Source organism: Equus quagga, chromosome 2 (genome assembly GCF_021613505.1).
Source record: "Equus quagga isolate Etosha38 chromosome 2, UCLA_HA_Equagga_1.0, whole genome shotgun sequence".
NCBI classification, from domain to species: Eukaryota; Metazoa; Chordata; class Mammalia; order Perissodactyla; family Equidae; genus Equus; species Equus quagga.
In genome coordinates this window covers 164,622,164-164,641,520 of record NC_060268.1, presented here as the reverse complement: position 1 = coordinate 164,641,520, position 19,357 = coordinate 164,622,164, and the positions used below count along the sequence as shown (strand labels likewise).

General features: G+C 37.6%; 3 protein-coding genes across 14 annotated transcripts in view; 1 reads left to right on the top strand and 2 right to left on the bottom strand.

Moving 5' to 3' along the window:
• The window catches only part of SHOC2 (SHOC2 leucine rich repeat scaffold protein), a 97,349-nt gene extending 96,632 nt beyond the window's left edge, over window positions 1-717 (bottom strand). The window contains exon 1 of the mRNA XM_046653620.1: window positions 529-717. The gene's annotated coding sequence lies outside the window, so the exon portion shown is untranslated. The remainder of the gene's footprint in view (window positions 1-528) is intronic.
• BBIP1 (BBSome interacting protein 1) lies at window positions 33-17,911 on the top strand. 11 transcript variants are annotated; one of them, XM_046653634.1, is made up of 5 exons: window positions 33-384; window positions 1,339-1,423; window positions 15,541-15,613; window positions 15,809-15,873; window positions 16,339-17,911. In XM_046653634.1, the coding sequence occupies exons 2-5, from the start codon at window positions 1,384-1,386 to the stop codon at window positions 16,500-16,502; spliced, it is 342 nt and encodes a 113-aa protein (XP_046509590.1). In that variant the 5' UTR covers window positions 33-384; window positions 1,339-1,383; the 3' UTR covers window positions 16,503-17,911. The 11 variants fall into 11 exon arrangements, with proteins under 11 accessions (XP_046509590.1, XP_046509589.1, XP_046509585.1 ...); XM_046653633.1 differs by having other exon boundaries at window positions 40-409; window positions 1,327-1,423; XM_046653629.1 differs by having other exon boundaries at window positions 57-384; window positions 1,327-1,423.
• PDCD4 (programmed cell death 4) overlaps window positions 17,650-19,357 on the bottom strand; it is a 25,760-nt gene continuing 24,052 nt past the window's right edge. For both annotated transcript variants that reach the window (XM_046653624.1, XM_046653625.1), the window contains one exon: window positions 17,650-18,367. In XM_046653624.1, the coding sequence (XP_046509580.1) occupies window positions 18,307-18,367 (61 nt within the window). In that variant the 3' untranslated portion in view covers window positions 17,650-18,306. The remainder of the gene's footprint in view (window positions 18,368-19,357) is intronic.

Below are 19,357 nucleotides of genomic sequence, written 5' to 3'. Positions count from 1 at the left end.
ACTCGCTGGGGAAGAAAAACAGGCGGAGCCAGGGCAATCGACGCTGCCCAATCAGAGGAAAGCACTGGCGCAAGCGACGCTGCCCAATCAGAGTGAGGCGTTGGCGCCAGCTTCCCTCTCTCCGCCCTTTTCCTTTCCTCGGCTCCTCTACGCCTTCTCTCCTGCCCACTGGGCGCCGCTGGCTAGCTAGGCCACAGAGTAAGCCTCCAGCAGGGTAGAGTGACGACTCGCAATCGGAAGTTACTGTTGAAGCTAAGGCGGCCATAACTGATCATGGCACGGGAGTCTTCTGGCTTCCTGTCTCCAGTGTGACGTAGTTTTCCCTTCGCCCAATGTCACCGTTGCCCTGGGCAACAGCTGAGCCGTCTGGGAAGAGATGCAGCTGTAAGTAGGCCCAAAGAGACCAAAGGTGACCAGACATCCCATGTTAGCCAAATTAATTCATATTCTGGACTACCTGCCCGGGTTGGGGAAGCGGAGGGAGCGGGTTTCCTGGCCTTTATTTTGCTGGGACGTCTGGTCACTTACCTAGATGGCCAAGAGTTTAGGGCTCCGAAAATCCCTGTCCTGCCCGGAAGTTTCATTTGGCTCTTCTGAATGGGGTCATGGCGGAAGGGTGGGAATAGCCTGCACCCCCGGCGCCCCAGAGAGTGCCCATTCCGACAGGAGTCGCGAAGTGAGTCGAGTGTCCCTCGGCCCCGACCCGTGGGCCAAGCCAGGGCCGGACGGTCCCTGGGAGACGGAGCGCCGAGGAGGCGAGCGGGGCTCGGAACCGCTTCCGCTGGAAGAAGGTTTTCTTTCCGGGCTGGCCAGGCTGCGGCCCGCCCTCCCTGCGCGCCTTTGAGACTCCCTGTGGGGCGAGGCCGCTCGACCGGCCCCCTTCGCCCAGCGGCAGCCAGCCGGCACGGGCGGGGCGCGGGCCGCGGGGCGGAGCCCCTAATTGGGGGAAGATGGAGCTGCTGGCCACACCCCCGCAGGTTCCTGTTAAGTACTTTCACCTCCCGACCTTGGGAGGACGGAGAATTCGGGAGCTTGAGGAAATTGTTTTCTCTTCCCATCTGTAGAGGAAAAAGATGGTCCCCCCAACCACAGCGGCAACACCTCTAAGTCTTGTTTCGCCGACTCCTGTTTTCACATTCTGACTTTTCTCCCTTTCTCTTCTCTCTTGGGGGTTTGTAAGCATTGACTGCAGTTCTGGATAAAGGTCTACTATCCTAGTCCTGCGTGTCTACGGTTAAAGAAGTTAATGCTTGTGGCTATTTGTAAAAATACTGTATTACTGTTATATGGCTCTTTACAAGAGTTGTCACACATTATCTCATGTAGTTCCTTCTGTAGGCTTGAGTCAAGAACTTGACAGTCATCTTGGTCATACCGGGTTGGATGCCTAAAGCTGCAGGAAAAACACCAGGTGAACTTACAGGTAAATTGAAAATTGTTTATACCCAGCCAGTCAACAAGAAGGGTGTAAACCTACCTTCTTTACTTAAGTTCTTTCTGCTTACTTAGTACTCATGCTCCAGCCAAATGAACTGCTGTTGTTTCTTCCTAGGTTAATCGCTGAAGCACCAACCTTTTGTGATTTTGTATTCGTGTCCTAGTTATCTTTGGAGATGTGTTTCCAGAGTCTCCCCAGCAGGCAGGCATTTCCTCTGAGTTTACCTAGCACTTTCTGTACCTCTTTTATGACAACCACTATTTTATGTAACAGCTGCTCATGTTCTTAGCTTCACTACTATGTTTCAATAGAATGGTTTGTATCTGATTCCTTTGCCTATCATTTTACCCTGCACATGATATTATTTTGGTAAATATTTACTGAAAGTTGGAATATATTGGGTGTCTCCTGGATGCCCAAGACACTGCCAACAAAGTTTTATGGAAATTCCGTTTATCAGAGATTCAGCATAGTCCCTGCTACTCAATCTTTTCTTAGTCTTTTCCTCTGAAGTCTTTCCAACATGATTTCTTCCCCTAATTTTTTATTTAAAAAGTATTCGTACATAAAGTTGGAGGAATACAATGAACATTCGTATACCCTTCACCTAGATCCAACAGTTGTTAACATTTTGCCATATTTATTTCATCCCTTCTCATAAACTTTTTGATTATCATTGAACCCTTTGGAAATAGGTTGCAGACACCTGTTGTTAAGTAGACACCCCTAAATTTCCATCATGTATTTCCTAAGAATTATGAAGTTCTCCTATAAAACGCAATATCATTATCACAATTAAGGAAGTTAATAATTCTATAATATTTTTTTATTAATGTTATGATAGATTACAACCTTGTGAGATTTCAGTTGTACATTTTTGTTAGTCATGTTGTGGGTACACCACTTCCCCCTCTGTGCCCTCCCCCCACCCCCCCTTTTCCCTGGTAACCACCGATCTGATCTCCTTATCAATATACTAATTTCCACCTATGAGTGGAGTCATATAGAGTTCGTCTTTCTCTGACTGGCTTATTTCGCTTAACATAATACCCTCGACGTCCATCCACGTTGTTGTGAATGGGCCAATTTTGTCTTTTTTTATGGCTGAGTAGTATTCCATTGTGTATATATACCACATCTTCTTTATCCAATCATCAGTTTCTGGGCATGTAGGCTGGTTCCACGTCTTGGCTATTGTAAATAATGCTGCGATGAACATAGGGGTGCAACGGACTCTTGAGATTTCTGATATCAGGTTCTTAGGATAGATACCCAGTAATGGGATGGCTGGGTCATAGGGTATTTCTATTTTTAACTTTTTGAGAAGTCTCCATACTGTTTTCCATAGTGGCTGTACCAATTTGCATTCCCACCAACAGTGTATGAGGGTTCCTTTTTCTCCACAACCTCTCCAACATTTGTCACTCTTGGTTTTGGATGTTTTTGCCAATCTAACGGGTGTAAGGTGATATCTTAGTGTAGTTTTGATTTGCATTTCCCTGATGATTAGCGATGATGAACATCTTTTCATGTGTCTATTGGCCATATTCATATCTTCTTTTGAGAAATGTCTGTTCATGTCCTCTGCCCATTTTTTGATCGGGTTGTTTGTTTTTTTGTTGTTAAGCAGTGTGAGTTCTTTGTATATTATGGAGATTAACCCTTTGTTGGATAAGTGGCTTGTAAATATTTTTTCCCAATTAGTGAGCTGTTTTTTTGTTTCAATTCTGTTTTCCCTTGCCTTGAAGAAGCTCTTTAGTCTGATGAAGTCCCATTTGTTTATTCTTTCTATTGTTTCCCTCAGCTGAGGAGTTACAGTGTCCGAAAAGATTCTTTTGAAACTGATGTCAAAGAGTGTACTGCCTATATTCTCTTCCAAAAGACTTATTGTCGCAGGCCTAATCTTTAGGTCTTTGATCCATTTTGAGTTTATTTTGGTGTGTGGTGAAAAAGACTGGTCAATTTTCAATCTTTTGCATGTGGCTGTCCAGTTTTCCCAGCACCATTTGTTGAAGAGACTTTCTTTTCTCCATTGTAGGCCCTCTGCTCCTTTGTCGAAGATTAGCTGTCCATAGATGTGTGGTTTTATCTCTGGGCTTTCAATTCTGTTCCATTGATCTGTGGACCTGTTTTTGTACCAGTACCATGCTGTTTTGATCACTGTAGCTTTGTAGTATGTTTTGAAATCGGGGATTGTGATTCCACCGGCTTTGTTTTTCTTGCTCAGGATTGCTTTAGCAATTCGCGATCTTTTGTTGCCCCATATGAATTTTAGGATTGTTTGTTCAATTTCTGTGAAGAATGTTCTTGGGATTCTGATTGGGATAGCATTGAAATAATTCTATAATATTTAAAATCCAGTCTTTATGCACATTTTCCCATTTGACCCAAGCAAAAAATTCAGGATCCAAATCAAGGTTTATGTATCGTATTTGGATATTGTAACTCTCTAGCCTTAATCTAGAACAGTTCCTCTATCTTTTTTTTCCCTTTTGACATTGGCATTTTGAAGAGTTCAGGTCAGAGGTCTTTTTGAATATTTCCTTTTTTCTTATTTTTTGTAAATCAAAATTTGGACTAGAGGCTTGATTAGATTCAATTTAACATTTTTTGCGAGAATACTTCACAGTCTTCATACTTTTCCAGTCATGATTAAGCCTTCTCGAATGCAACTACATCTACCCGTGCCGTGAGTTGCTAGTTAAATCCATTCCACTTATCAGCATACACACTCTTCTATTGTGTCCTACAAAGAAGAGTTTAGCGTTTAATCCTCCTGTCTGAGTATATGTTAATACCCTGCACTGGAATATAGAGTGCCTACCCTTAATAAAGTCACTGCAACTTTGCCTACACTTGGAGCTGATGCAATGTAATCTACAGCAAAGTGTACTGATGTCAGCATTGTTTCATGAGTTTCAACTCCTGGCACCCTGAGGACTGTTGATGCAAGCTGTGTGGGCCCTGCAATTCAAGTATGTATGAATCTTGATGTTATCAAAGCAGATACCAAGGCAACTGCTGGCCAGCTGGCCATATTCCAATTTAGGCAATGTTATTTTTCTCCCTGAAATTCTCTTGCAAGTCCTAATTGGTCCTGGTGTTTTTGTGATAGCTTTTTGGTAGCATTCATCACAGCCTATTAAAAATGGCAGAATCAAGATTATACTGAACACTTAGTACATTAGGAACATTCTCTGCCCAGTGGATAGAGAAGTGTTTATGGAATCTACTTCATAATCACGAGGAAAACTCCCAAGGCTGCCAAGCTCATGTACTCCTCCTATCCTAGACTTATATTTGATCATGAAAGATAAGCAAAAGGAAGAAAATGCACTTAAGGGAGAAGAAGAAAATGCTCTGGGAGGGCAAAAACTCTTAGATTGGTTTAGAATGTTTTTAGCCGTCATATTGAAAGTTAAGTAATGCACTCCATCAGTCACTTCTTCTGTGCAGAAGGAAATTTGCTCACATGGGACTATGAAACAATTTTAAGTTGACTCTAGGTTCAAGTAAGGCAAAATAATACACCAATTAAGACCACAGATTTTAGAATCAGACCTGGATTTCAGGAAGAGGGCCATGCACTAGCTAGTGACTTGGGTAGTTTACTCACTCTGTGTGTAAATCTGTTCTATAATCTATTCTCTCTAATCCATATTATAATCTATTAAATGGAGCCATAAAAGCTCTTAAGATTGTTGAATAGAATGAATCAAATATGTATAAAGTGCTTTAGCTTGGTGTATAGCACATTGTGTGTAGTCAGTGTTCGATAGTTATTAATAACTTCTAAAGCAGTCCAGTTTGGGCACTAAATATTTATTGAGTAAGTGAATGAATCTAAGACAGTGGTCCTCCAAGTTTAATGTGGGGAACTTAAAAATGAGAGACTCTGACTCAGTGAGTCTGAGAAAGGCTCCAGAAAAATTATATTTTTAATAATTATCCAGGGGATTTTGATGCAGGTGATCTGAGGATCAGTCTTTGAGAAACACTAAGTAAAGTATCAAGCAATTCTTTATTTCCCTTTCCCTGCATAGACTTGAAATAGCTATATATCTCAGATGCTGAGAAGGTAAAAAGATCTTCACATACCTTTTTTAAAGTTTAATAGCTAACATTTTTAGGACCACTTTCTAGTACTTAATTTTGAAATAGCAAATATTATTAGAAAAACACATTTTGTATGAGTAGGATGTATCATTTTCTACTAATTTAACTAATTTAACTAATAATTCTACTAATATCTCCTGCTGGAGTGTACCAGAACCAGTAGCATCATCCAAGTTCACCCAAGAAGAACAGTTCCTGTTCTGAGGCCTAGGCACATTTCAGAAGCTGGACGCCACACATTTTATTCACATGAGTCTGGATTAATTAGCCAAACTGAACTTGTTGCAACATTTTTCTACCAGCAGATGCCAGATAACAAAACAAAATAGAATCTACTGTAGTTTCCAACTACATGACATATGATGTTATTTGGCATCTACAGCTGAACATTATCAATCCAAATTAAGCACCCTGAATGTGGGCAGCCACTTGAGTGAGAGTGAGCATTGTTACTTTGTGTCTGGTAAAAAACACTTTCTTTGTGGGATCTCTCTTTCACCTTTTTTCTCATGTTAGTTTACATTCAGAAATTTAATATGTATTTGAAAATTATCTGTCAACCACAGTCTTAGCTAAGACAAAAGATAAAATCTTTCATTATTTTTCCTACCATTCCTACCACCCCCATCCACAACCTGCATTAGGCAGATTGAATTTACTTAAAAGGAACTAACAATGAATATTCACAAAAGAAAAATATCCTTTACTGTCCTTTACATAAACAGGATTGCTTCTGGTGCCTTCCTCGGTTTCCAGAGATTATATTTTTGCTTCTTAATGCCCATTAATGATAAAATAGGACAGCTTGGCATATAATAGCATATAATATCTCAGTGGCTTTGTATTTTACTGAAGTTGCAAAGTCAAGTGCCTGTAGTAGCTGGGCAGGTAAGGTGAATGGAAACAATAGGCAGTAGTGGGGCCTGGAGAGCTCCCTATACTCATTTAAAGGAAGCATCACTTCTCAGCCACAGCCACATTTTGCCATGTGGGGATATGGGCCTGGTGTTGTCAGATTTGTCAACAGGAGCTGAAATTTGGACTTCAGGTGAAATCTCCTGATTTTTAAACATTGATTCAAATACTTTTTAAACATTTAGCAAGCCAGCAAAACACTTAACTGAATAGGACCAAGAGCCACCAGTTTATAACCTCTGTGTTTCTTATATGAAAACATGATTGGTGCTTTGGTCGAGAATCTCAAAATGCTTTAGAAATGTTTTCTTTTTGCCATATTTCAGGTGCATTTACTTCTCTAGGTTAGGCAACAAGTCACTTATTCCCAAATCAAAAAAAAAAAATTCAAGCTAGATTCTTGTGTATACCAATCTTCTATTCCCTTGATTACGATTTTAAAGATTTTTACTCTTTGCCACCAACTGAAAAACTTGTCCACATTTTCTGAACCTTGAATTATATCATGAAATAGATTTGCTTTATTATTATATTTTTAAAAATATATTTAATGGGGCCAGCTCCGTGGCCGAGTGGTTAAGTTCGCGCGCTCCGCTGCGTTGGCCCAGGGTTCGGATCCTGGGCGCGGACATGGCACCGCTCGTCAGGCTACGTTGAGGCAGCGCCCCACGTCCCACAACTAGAAGGACCTGCAGCTAAGATATACAACTGTCTACAGGGGGAGATAAAGCAGAAAAATATATATATGTATTTAAGAACACAATTTGGCAGCACATGCCCTTTAAAAGTAAATAAGTAAAACGGATTTTTAAAGGAAAACACCTTTAAATAGACCATGCTGTCTTATAAGTACCATGGTGTCGAGGATTCAGAGGATTTTTAGAGTCAGAAGATACTTAATGGGAAGTTAGAACAAGTCCTTTATTATAGCGATATGAAAATTAGACCTGGAATAGTAAATATTACAGTATATTTCTGAGCACTTTTACATCCACTTTTCACTTGAACCTTGCAACCTAGGACAGCCATTAAAAATATTTTTTCTGAGAAAATCAAACCTCCAGTTAGTTAAGAAATGTATTCAAGGTCACACAGCTCCTTAGCAGTAGAGCCAGAGCCCGTACAGTTAGCGTGTACCCCATTTAAAGTATAAACATGAAACAGATTGATCAGAAAAAAATGAAAAAAACCCTCCAGTACAATCTTGTTTTAAATCGTACATTGGATTTTACTGTCACAGCTTGTTTAAATACTTGGAACCCTAAAATACTCTGAAACATTCAACTTCAGACTTTAAAATGGGGTTTTGTACAATTAGGATAAGCTGATAAGTTTAGATAAATTAACAAAGGGAAAAAAGAATTATGAAGAGCTAATGGCAAGTTAGGAGTGTAGGCACATATTATGGAAGATAACCATATTGACCCACAGAATGGCTCCTGGGGGCTCCCAGCAAAGATCGAATATTAGACTGAGGAGACTTTAGTATGACCTAGTAAGACAGTTTTTGAAACATCCAAATCCTGTCCTTAGCATTTTTAGAAACCAAGACTTGGCTTTGCCATCCATAGTATGTTTTCATTTTGATATTTCTGATCAATATGTATAGTATATGCTTTGAGTTACCAGGAATGGAATTTGGATTTTAGTAATCTATTACCCTTCTCTGTCTGCCCTCCAATATGACTATAGCCTACATTTTCCAGATGGCTAGATGAAAATAGGGTACGATCTAAAGCTAATAGTCCTGTTCAGCTATTTAACCCAGGATCTTGGTCTTATCAGTATGTTTTCATATAAGCTAACCTGTGAAAAAAATACAAAACTTGTAAGCTTTTAAAGTGTTGCATATTTCTAATTAAGCTTGAAATTTGAAAGTTCCAGTAGCATCTTTTCTAAAAATATTATTAATGCTATAAAAAATATCCACAGGCAGGGGCCAGCCTGGTGGTCTAGTCATTAAGTTTGCATGCTGCACTTTGGCAGCCTATGGTTTGTAGGTTCGGATCCCAGGCATGGACCTACACACCGCCCATAGTCATGCTGTGGTCGTGTCCCACATACAAAATAGAGGAAGATTGGCACATATGTTAGCTCAGGGACAATCTTCCTCAAGCAAAAAGAGGAAGATTGGCAACAATGTTAGCTCAGGGACACTCTTCCTCAGCAAGAAAAAAACAAATGTCCACAGACAAAAAATAGTATGTTTTCCTGCTAAGAGATTTATTTATTTTAGGGTGGTATCAAACATGACAACTGGCATGCTGAATCCTCAAGTTAAGGAGAGAGTGAGAGAGAGAAAAAACATATGTTGGTTAGAGCCATACGTTGATCTGATTGTGACACAGTTCTCAAACTAAACAGAAAAAAAATGCAGTGCTTTAGTCAGTATGCTGCACTTCTATTTTTATCCTGAGATGTACTGTTTGACTCATATTTTATGTTCGTCTTCCTTTGCAAAGGTCATTAGTAGCTTCAAACCTACTCATTTCAGAAGAAATTGAGTATCATGTGTTACTTTAACCTTCCTTTGCTTCTACACACCATAGTCTACTCTCCTCTTATCCCTCTAACATATTCTTAAATGTTGGTATTCCTTCCGTGAGGCTCCATACTAAATCCATTTGGGGTCCTCAGGCCATTCCTACAGGTGCTGCGTAGAGAAAACTGAAGAGACCAGCCTTCAGAGGCAGGCAGACATGAATTTAAATCCTGTTTCTCCACTTATCAGCTATATGACGTTGGAGAAGATAACTTTTCCTAGACCCAGTTTTAGTCTGTTAAATTTAATAATAGTCATGTATCACTTAATGATGGGGATATGTTCTGAGAAACGCGTCATTAGGTGATTTCATTATCGTGCAAACATCATAGAGTGTACTTACACAAACCTAGATGGCATAGCCTACTACACACCTAGGCTATATGTTACTAGTCTTATGGGACCACCGTCAAATATGTGGTCCGTCATTAACCAAAACATTGTTATGTGGCTCATGGCTGTATATGTATGTATGTATTAGGGGATGTAGTGGGAGGTGAGTAAATGGATAATTCAATTCTAAAATCACCTCTTAGGGTAAATGTTGTTTATTTTTCAAAATTACTGTAGAAAATCCATTAAAATGTCTATATAGTTAAAATGTGTGATTTTTTACTAAAACATCATGCTGTTATTGTTATTCTTAAGCAAACTAAAATTTAAGAGCCTCTATGCTAAAGGAAAGAAGCTAAAGTAGATTTCTGGACATTGAAACTACTCTTCCTTTGAGATAACTTTTAAGACATACGAGTGGAAAATTCTAAAGTGTTCCTGCTTGCCTATAGGTTTTTCTTCATTTTTTTTTAATATTAAGCCTCTATACTCTAATGTATGTCAATACACTTATTTTTTCTAAGAATCTAATTTTATGACAACATTGTAATGGTACAACACACTAAGAATCACTGACATTCACTGAGCTCTTACCATATGCTAGGGATTGGTCTCATAGCTTTATATGAATTATGTCATTTAATATACTATCTAAGGTCAGTGCCATTATAAGTTTTAGTTTACAGATGAAACTGAGGCTTAGAATATTAAGTAATTTGTTTAAATGACTAATCTGACTGCAGATCCATCTCTCAACCGCTACACTGTACTCATCTCTTTTTACCACCAACCCTACCACCATCTACCATCTTTCCACCTCCTTCTTAGATGATTATATCTACTTCTATGGCTTATACTACTGTACCATTGACTCTCTGGGCCTACAGTCCTTTTTAGCTTCCTGTTAGACTTCCACACTCTGGATCTGAACCTAATTCATGGTCTTTACCCTCGCCTCCTAATTATTTCTCTTCTGTGTTCCCAACTTGAATTAATACCTGCACCATCCAAACATGTTAGCTTGAATCTCAGTCATCCTTGATCATTTCCTTATCACTCAAAGGATCTGGGGGCTGGGGAGAGTTGTGCAGGTTTGAATCTCAACTTCTTATATCCTTGGATACCTCTTGTATCTTCTCCTCTTAATGCTTATTATCACTTCTTTTGTTCATTCCCTCATCATTTTACCTAAACAATTAAAGCTTCCTTACTAATCTTGTCTTTAGTGTCTCGTTTTTCCTTTTTGTCTAGAATATGTTTCCAAAAAACAAATCATGTATCACATACCCACTCAGAGCCATCCAGTTAGCTCCCTCCTGTCTATAGGATATAAAGTCCAAACTCAGAGGCATGGCATTCAAGGCTGAGCATGAACTGGCGTCCACCTAGTCAGTCCCACCACAGTACGTACAAGGTGTGTACCCTGTACTCTAGCTATTCCCAGGCTTTTTTTTTTTTTTTCATGCTGCTTTCTTTGAATATATTGTTCACTTTGTCTAGAACATTCTCCCCTTGCTACACAGCCACTCCTCTGTGTAGTAAACCCCCATTCATCCTTCTGGGACTAGTTCCAATGTCATATTTAGTAATTCTTCAGAGATCAGCCACTGTCACCTATCCTGAGCCAAGTTATTCATGGTTGTGGTCTCTTAAAGGCACAGTAGATATGCTCTTATTAAAGTATGTTGTAGTCAACTGTAATTATTTATTTACATGCATCTCTCTCCTCATCTCATCTCCCTCAAATTCCTCAAGGAGAGGAACTGGTTCTTACCCACTGTATCTCCCTCATTCAGCTGTTGCTTGCACATTAGAGGCATTTAATATGTTTGTTGAAAGAAAAAATCTGTTTAGATAGGTACATATTATCCCAAATTCCTCTTCTTATGTTACATTTATTTTCCATTCTGAAAGAATAATTCCGTTGTCACCAAAAAGAGCATCCTTTTCTACTCCAGTCTTTACTGTCTGGTATTTACTACCAATTTCTCTGTACTTATTAACAGGTACATAGCCATTAACTTTATTTTTTATATTCAGTAATTATTTTATCAACATGTAATTTGTTTTGATCCTTTTTCACTAATAATTGTAATAACTCAATCCAGAATATTTTAAAGTTTTCCACTTAAATTTATAAACATTTTTGTAGCAGAGAAGTATGTAGGATAATCATTAAAGTATTTTCAAGCATGAAAATGTATTACATTAGAATAAAATTAAGTGGAGTGGAAAATAGAGGTCTAGGGAGAAAAAAGATGTGAAATTTCTGACTTAAAAAAAGAGGTTTTTTTTTTTAAGATTTTTTTTTCTCCTTTTTCTCCCAAAGCCCCCCAGTACATAGTTGTGTGTTTTTTAGTTGTGGGTCCTTCTAGTTGTGGCATGTGGGATGCCGCCTCGGCATGGCCTGATGAGGGGTGCCGTCTCTGCGCCCAGGATTTGAACCAGCGAAACCATGAGCCGCTGAAGCAGAGCGTGCAAACTTAACCACTCGGCCACGGGGCTAGCCCCCGAGTTCATTTTTTTAATTAATGCATGATGGTAGCTATCAAATTGCTATGATACTTAGATTATATCTGATTATTTTTAAAAGACTGATATAATACTTTTAAATATGCTGGAAATTATATCCTTTATAACTGCTTAAGCATAACAAATTTATGTGTCAATTTAGAAATGTGCAAAGGGGTACCTGGTTTTTCAAAATCTCTTTAGGGGTTATGCAAGCATAAAATTTGAGGGCCACTGATATATATTCAGAAGGATGCTTGTGCTCTTGTCTAGTCCCACACCCATAAGTATTTTAGTTATCAAACGAAATCACCCCAGTGATTTTTAACTTGTCCAAGCTGTATGATTAACTTATATTATAAGCATGTATATGAATGATTCAAAGTAATCCTTCTTAGAATTGAGTGTCTTTCCACTCTCACTCCTACAGCTTAGTAAAATATTTCATGGCAAAGATTTGGTTTCCCTCCAAGTTCTTCTGCATTAATTTTAGTCATCCAGCTCAAATGGCTACAACAGGTTTGCTTACTTTGTCATAACTTTCAAATGCACTATCCATCAAAATCATTATTTCTGGGAGAAATTACAAACTAAAGAAACTATGGTGGAAAAGGAAACAGCAGATTATTTTCCAGTTACCCAGACCAAGAGCTTCGAAAAATGATTGACATTGCATTCTCTAAGTATTAAAAGTTTGGGTTCTATTAGTGTAAGAATTTTATTTTACTTCTGCAATTTTAATATGTTTTCTCTTAAACTATGCCTTATATTATTTTAAAATCTGGCATAGTATTCTATTGTATGGCTGTTTCATAATTTATTCAACCCTTGACATATTGCTGAACATTTAGATTCACCTATTGCTAAACATTTTGCTATTCATTGCAATGCTTTAAAATGAACATTCTTATCCTTACATCTTTATACACTTGTGCTTTGTTTCTTTAGGGCTCATTACTAGACGTGGAATATTTGGGTCAAAGAAAATGTGCATATTTAGCTTTAGTAGATTCTACAAAATATAAATAGGTACTACAAAATATTCCTCTTAAAAAACTGTGCCAACAAACCTACCCACCAACAGAGAGTGCCCATTTCCTACACCTTCCCTAACTGTGAATGCTGTCAGGCTTTTGACTTTTCTGCAATTTCAAAAGACATAACACACACACCACAATGAGACCACAATGATTTTTACCTTCTTAATGAGGCCATAATTATCTTCCTATTTAAATTGCAATACCCACCTTCCCAGCACTCCTAAATCCCCTTAAGCTATTTTATTTTCTGTTAGCACTTACAACTTTCTAGCATTCTATTATTTGTTTCTCTCCCCTTACTCTAGACTGTAAGCTCCAAAAGGGCAAAGGTTTTGTTTTTGTCTGTTTTTTTGACTAATGAACAGTGCCTGGTACATGGTAGACATTCATGTATTTATTGAATTGAATGATGTGGCACTTGTATGATACACACAAATTTCAGCCAGAGCTGGTAAGTTTCTCCTTATGTCCCTGGTGTTACACACCTCTTACCTTACCAGTAAGAAAGTACCCTTAGGAGCAGCCACTGCTCCTTATGGCACATGACACCAAACAAAACACCCATCGTGTTTGGCTATCAGCAGGCCACATGGATAAGGAAATAAATGCTCCTTCCTACTCTGGACTCCCTGGGCAGTTGATTATCAAGACAATGTAGCCTTGCCATTGCAGGCCATCCAACCACCAGCTTGCTTATTTTAGCCCTTCCCTTCCTGTTTCTCTCCTGCCAACGCCTAGGGGGGCCTAGGAATAAGAACCAACCCTAGTAAAGCTGACACCCCACCCAGGCAAGTGACAGCACACCAATCTTCCCCACACCAGGCCCAACCCACTCCCTACCAGGCCTTTGGCCCCACACCCTTTCCAGTAACAATGGCAGCTTAGTCAGAGAACTAAGGTTTGGTAGAGCACCAAGTTTCATTGTTTTCCTCAAGGCAGATTTTGGATGTGAAAGAGAAATAGACAAGAGAAAGCAAACGACAGTGACTGAATTCTAAGTAGCTGAAGTTGCTACTCTATAAGACAGCTAAGGTTTAAGATTTGTTCACCCACCATTTTAGCATTTTGGTGATAAAAAATTTGATGATATAAAAACTCTTAGCTGCTATTATTTCCATTATCAACATCTGTAATGTCTATCCTCCCTTTCAGTAGCATATCATGTCAGATTTGCACCAAGTAAGGGCCTACTGAATATTTTCATTGTGATATCTTTAACGGAGAGGCTGTGTTCTTATGGCTATATTCAGGCTAATTAGGGATCTGCAATGTTGTTAGCCTTCAACATAACCTGGGGGAAAAAAAAGGAAATGATTACTAGGTACCACTAGCAGGCTTAAGTAAAAAGAAGGAGAGAATGTGACAGAAGTTGTGCATTCTAAGGAAATTGCATATTGCATTTGTCTTAGATTCCAGTTAGTGATGAGTTAGTTGTTTTATTCCTGGTCCATTTCCTACTTTATCCTCACTCTCAGAGCAGTGTAGGGGTAAATTTTGATGACAAAGTTCTAGGAGACAGAGTTTCCTCAGGAACTTTAGAAGTTCCAGAATAGGAATTTGACCTAGTATAGGAATTTTACCTACAGAGGGGAAAAAGCTTGGTGGATGGAGAGTAGGAAGCTTTTATTAGTAATGTCAAAGTAGTAGTAGAGTAGGAATAACTAAGACTAGAAGCAGCTGCACTAACTAATTTGCAGTGGGCAGTAAGGACAGGCACCAAGCCAGCATCACCACTTTATAAATAATAAACCTTTCTTCTGTGGTGGTGGTGATGTGAAAGCCACATGGTAAGGTTGCATCAGTATGGCGAAATATCACAAAATGGGTGGGACTGTCTGGAGAAGTATCTGTGTTTAGAAAAGGATCATGCTACAAATTACAGTCCAGAACACCTTGCATATATAGCATAGCAATAGTAATCTGGCACTAACACACACTGGGAACAAATGTCATCAGCCAGAGATGGCATATATGCTGAGATAGTCATAACAAAATAGTCATATGATGTTATTTGCTGGCACTTTAGCATATAGTGTCTCTGTGTTAGAGGAAAATAGTAAACTGAAAGCATACCTCACTTCTGTTCTTCAAGAGTGAACTTTGTTGTTTCCTTACAAATTGCAGCTGTGTAGTCAGTAACTGATTCTTAGGATGCTTTTTGTCTTTATAGAAAAGGGATTAAAGTGGAAACCAGCTGTTAGCTACTGAAAAAGTGGAAATGTTTACCTACTACCTCCTCCTCTCCGTAATTAGCTGCCTTACCCCATCTTCCAAATGGTCATATTTTTTACATTGCCCACATTCCCAGGAGATGCTGTCAGTGAACCAAGATGGCTGCACATAAATGTCTTTCTCTGAAGCCCTACCAATTTTTCACTGGGAGGGGAAAAAGTTTAGAACACACAGCCTTCCAATTAACACCACCTTGATTAACGAACGTTGACAAAATCTAGATGCTTATATCAACCATGTTTCTATGAAAAGACCAGCAGGAAATTAGTGGGAAAATTATGCAAGGATAGGGGTCGTTCATTTTCTATAGGAACTGTGATTTTACTACTTAAGTTAAACAATGGAAATGTCTCAAGCAATATGCTTTGGGAATTCATTCTTGAATAATATTAATAACTGACTTTTCATTGAAGGAAAAAACCGTATCCAACAATTCAGATATGGCGGAAGTGAAGTCAATGTTCCGGGAAGTTCTCCCAAAACAAGGTATCTAAATCACAAATACTTAGGTCATAGAACATTACAGGGATCTAAAAAGTAATAGGCAGTGTCACATAGCATGCTCAACAGCTAAACATCTGAAACTATTTTGTGTTCTATATGCCACAATTACTGTTTTTACTATGCTGCTTTCATGAGTAGGTTGTAAGAGTAATCCATCTTTTTTTTTTTTTTTTCCAGTAAAAGGATGGCAAATGAAGCACTGTTTCTTAAACCTAGAAATCTTGTTATACTCAAGACTGCAGGTTACAATATGAAATTTTCAATGAAAAAATAGCACTGTAATTCACCATAATATTAAATAAGGTCTGAAATCAAGCAATAGTTAAAAAAAAAAGCTGAAAGTTTAAGTTAAACATTAATTTGAATATTCATATTAATACCATACTTTACTACATAAGTATTTTTATGCCATATGTATTTCTCCCAAATCTTTTTTCAAATTAAACCTTTGTCACAAAAAGTTCTCTCTCTCATGAGAGCTTAGAATCTTAGGTAGAAAATTCAAAACTGGTCTTCCTCATGAACTCCCTAGTATTAAATGTTGCTTTTATATTTTTTATATTGAAGAAATGTTGTGGGCTAACTATGAGAACAAGAGATCTTCACAGACAGTGGATTAAGTTTTTAGACCTTCATTCTAGCTGCAAATCCAAACCACCAAGCATCTGGGTTATCTCACTCAAATTCTTATTTCTTCTTAAACTTAGGGCAGTTGTCTGTGGAAGATATAACCACGATGGTGCTGTGTAAACCCAAACTTTTACCCTTAAAGTCTCTGACTCTGGAAAAACTGGAGAAAATGCAGCAAGCAGCACAGGATACGATTCGCCAACAAGAAATGGCAGAAAAGGAACGGCAGACAACTCACTGAATGATGTATGTTATATAACTCACTAATGAAACTTGTTATGAATTTAACCACTTTGTTTTGTAGTGAACATAAGCTATTAAAAAACTTTTGAACCCAAATTTTATGGGTGTTGTTTTTTAACCCAAGATTTTAGAATTGCAAATTAAATTATTTTTCACCGTTCCTACTACTATCGGTTTTATAGGTAACATTCTTAGGCACAAGTGACTAAATGCAACTTTTTATATTCAGAGAATCTTTACATGTTTATTAAAAAACAATTTGAAGATATGTTCTAATCTTGCATAAAGTGTTAATGCTGGGCTTTTAAATTACCTAACTTTAGAACTTTTTTTATGAATCATATGTCATGTCATGTTTAAGGCTATCTTGCCTGACCACCTGATCCTACCTGTAATGACAAAATTGTATTTCTTAAATTCTTAAGAAACCCTCACCTGTCCAGTAGTCCCCTGAGCTTTTAATTATACTGATTTTAAGGACTTAAGAATTACCTGGCTACTTTCTCATCTAGGTAGCAAAACACAGTTAAAACTCTAAAAATGGAAAGTAATAATGGATTTGATAGATCCCAAGAGGTCAATATGAACATTAAATCTGGAGGTTTAGTTCTAAAATACTGCACCTAAACCTGTAATAGGTATATTCCTAAGAATACCTTGGTAACTTCTGAATATAGTTTTTGGTTGGTTTGCTGCAGTCAACAATAGACAATTTAAATTAGCATAGACATTGAGGCCTTGCTGAGTAATTAGGCTCTGCAAAAGAGGTTAGCAATATGATCATTCTTTAGATAATTATTTATTGGTAGCTACTATTTTATCAGACATTGGGTAAATGTAAAACTGAGTCTTTGGAGAATAATTTTTTATAACACAAACATTCAGTAATAGAACTTAAGAATGATGAAAGGCATTATATATATTTTAGAAATTTCATTAAGCACTAGATAAAATAAAAAAACAAGGAAGAATGCATGCATTTCCCAAGTATAATATTAAAAGGTTTATTTACTACTGTACTTTTGATTTAAAAGTTTGCGAGGAACAAAGTTTAAATTCACTAGGTTCAAATATGCTCCCTTATGATTTAAAATTTGCTGTGTGAAATAAGTTTTTTCAAAGACCTAAAATAAATGTACTCTCAATAAAGAATCAACACTGCTTCACATGTTTTATTTTGTCATACATTCTTCTAGAACTGGGTTCATTTTTCCAGTTTTGTAGAAAAATAGATGTTCCGGCCACCATTTACTTAACTGTCTAGTCTTTAAGACCAATCAGTATGCTCCCTGGAAAGATGAATAAGTCTTGTGACTAACTCGTTTTCTTAAAATTCTTTAAGACAAATAACTTTTTTTTTTTTTACTCCCAAAGCACAGTATTTCAACAGCAGCAGCCAACATGGGGTTTTAGCAGCTTAACTTTACCCCCTAAATAAAGCTTTGTATAAACCAGTGATTTTACTACAAAAACACTGTCCTTGAAAGAAAGGAGTGGCAGTCAGACATCAATGCAAAACTTGGAATGATTAGGTCATAAACATGGCACTTACAAAAGGTAGCTTATGAGAATATTCCACTCAAGAAGTGGTTACTTTTCTGTCCCTCCTTTATACCCTCAAAAAAAAGAAAAAACACTTCCTTTAAAAATTCCCCTTAAACGTAAGTTTATAAAATTTCAGAAATGCCTTGTACCCAAAACAAGTGCTTAAAAAAAAAAAAAAAAAAAAAACCTGTGCTAACAACTCTTACAATTCAGATATATATTTTTTATAACATCTAAAACTGCAAGAGTTCTTTTATTCAGTAGCTCTCTGGTTTAAGACGACCTCCATCTCCTTCACTTACAAAACGTTTTCTGCCCCTGTAACGAAAAGAACACAAACATGAAAATAGATACAAATTCTGACTACGGTCAATTAAAAAACCTTAAAACTTGGTATTTTTTGGTTACTCATTAATTTCGGAGGGGTTTTATTGTTTAAAAAAAGTCAGCATGCTTCTAATTCTTTTGAAAAAGACTTTCCCTGCTATATATCCTGAGATATATCAAATGAACTGCTAATCTGAGCAGTTTTTATTTAAATAAAAGCTTTATTATTGAAATAAATTCATCATACAAATGGAGGCACAAAAAAAGTTAAAATATAAATACAGCAAACATTCTGCTATTTAGAAACAGTATTTATTTCTACTGCATTGTTAGTATTATTTGAAAGCTAAACAGTGAACCAAATAAGAAACAACAACGTGATGTGGAATTATGCAAACTAGAGCTATAGAACCTATCAAAATATTCATGTTTAAAATTTTTTAAAAATGTTTTCTCAGATATAAAAAAGCCATAACCCGAATGTGGAGAAACAAATCAGAATCCAATTAATTCCAGTCTGTGCCCCATTCTGGGATTCCTGCTATTTCAAACTCAAGAGGCCTTGCTCTACAATGTAACCACACTAGCTACATGTAGTAGCAACAGCCCAGGAGGAATAGTTGACCACAGCAGCCTAAAACAGTAAGTGGAAAACAGAGTTGGGCAGAATTAGGTCTTATTTTGTGACCCCAGACCAACATACACAGGCCTTCAAGACCACAAACAAATGCACACTTCACTCAAATAAGCAAAAGGATAAAGGACAAAAAGTCATAGTTCTATGGTATACAGAGAAAGTTAGATATCTCCTCAAATCATCCTTGCGAGTAAAGCCACAACAGAGATAACCGTTAGACTTTTGAACACAGATTGGAAAACTTTTAAAAAGCCAATGCCAAGGTGTTGACCCCCTTTCATACTAAGTGGAAACCAGCTACTTTTCCTAAACATAAAGGCTTCAGACTATATTAGGTGACCAAG

Excerpts from the sequence above, each read along its gene's own strand:
- BBIP1 (XM_046653626.1), top strand. The coding sequence starts at position 598 with ATGGGGTCATGGCGGAAGGGTGGGAATAGCCTGCACCCCCGGCGCCCC. Across the intron at positions 984-1,326 it reads CCACACCCCCGCAGGTTCCT|TTCCTTCTGTAGGCTTGAGT; the intron begins GTTAAGTACTTT and ends TATCTCATGTAG.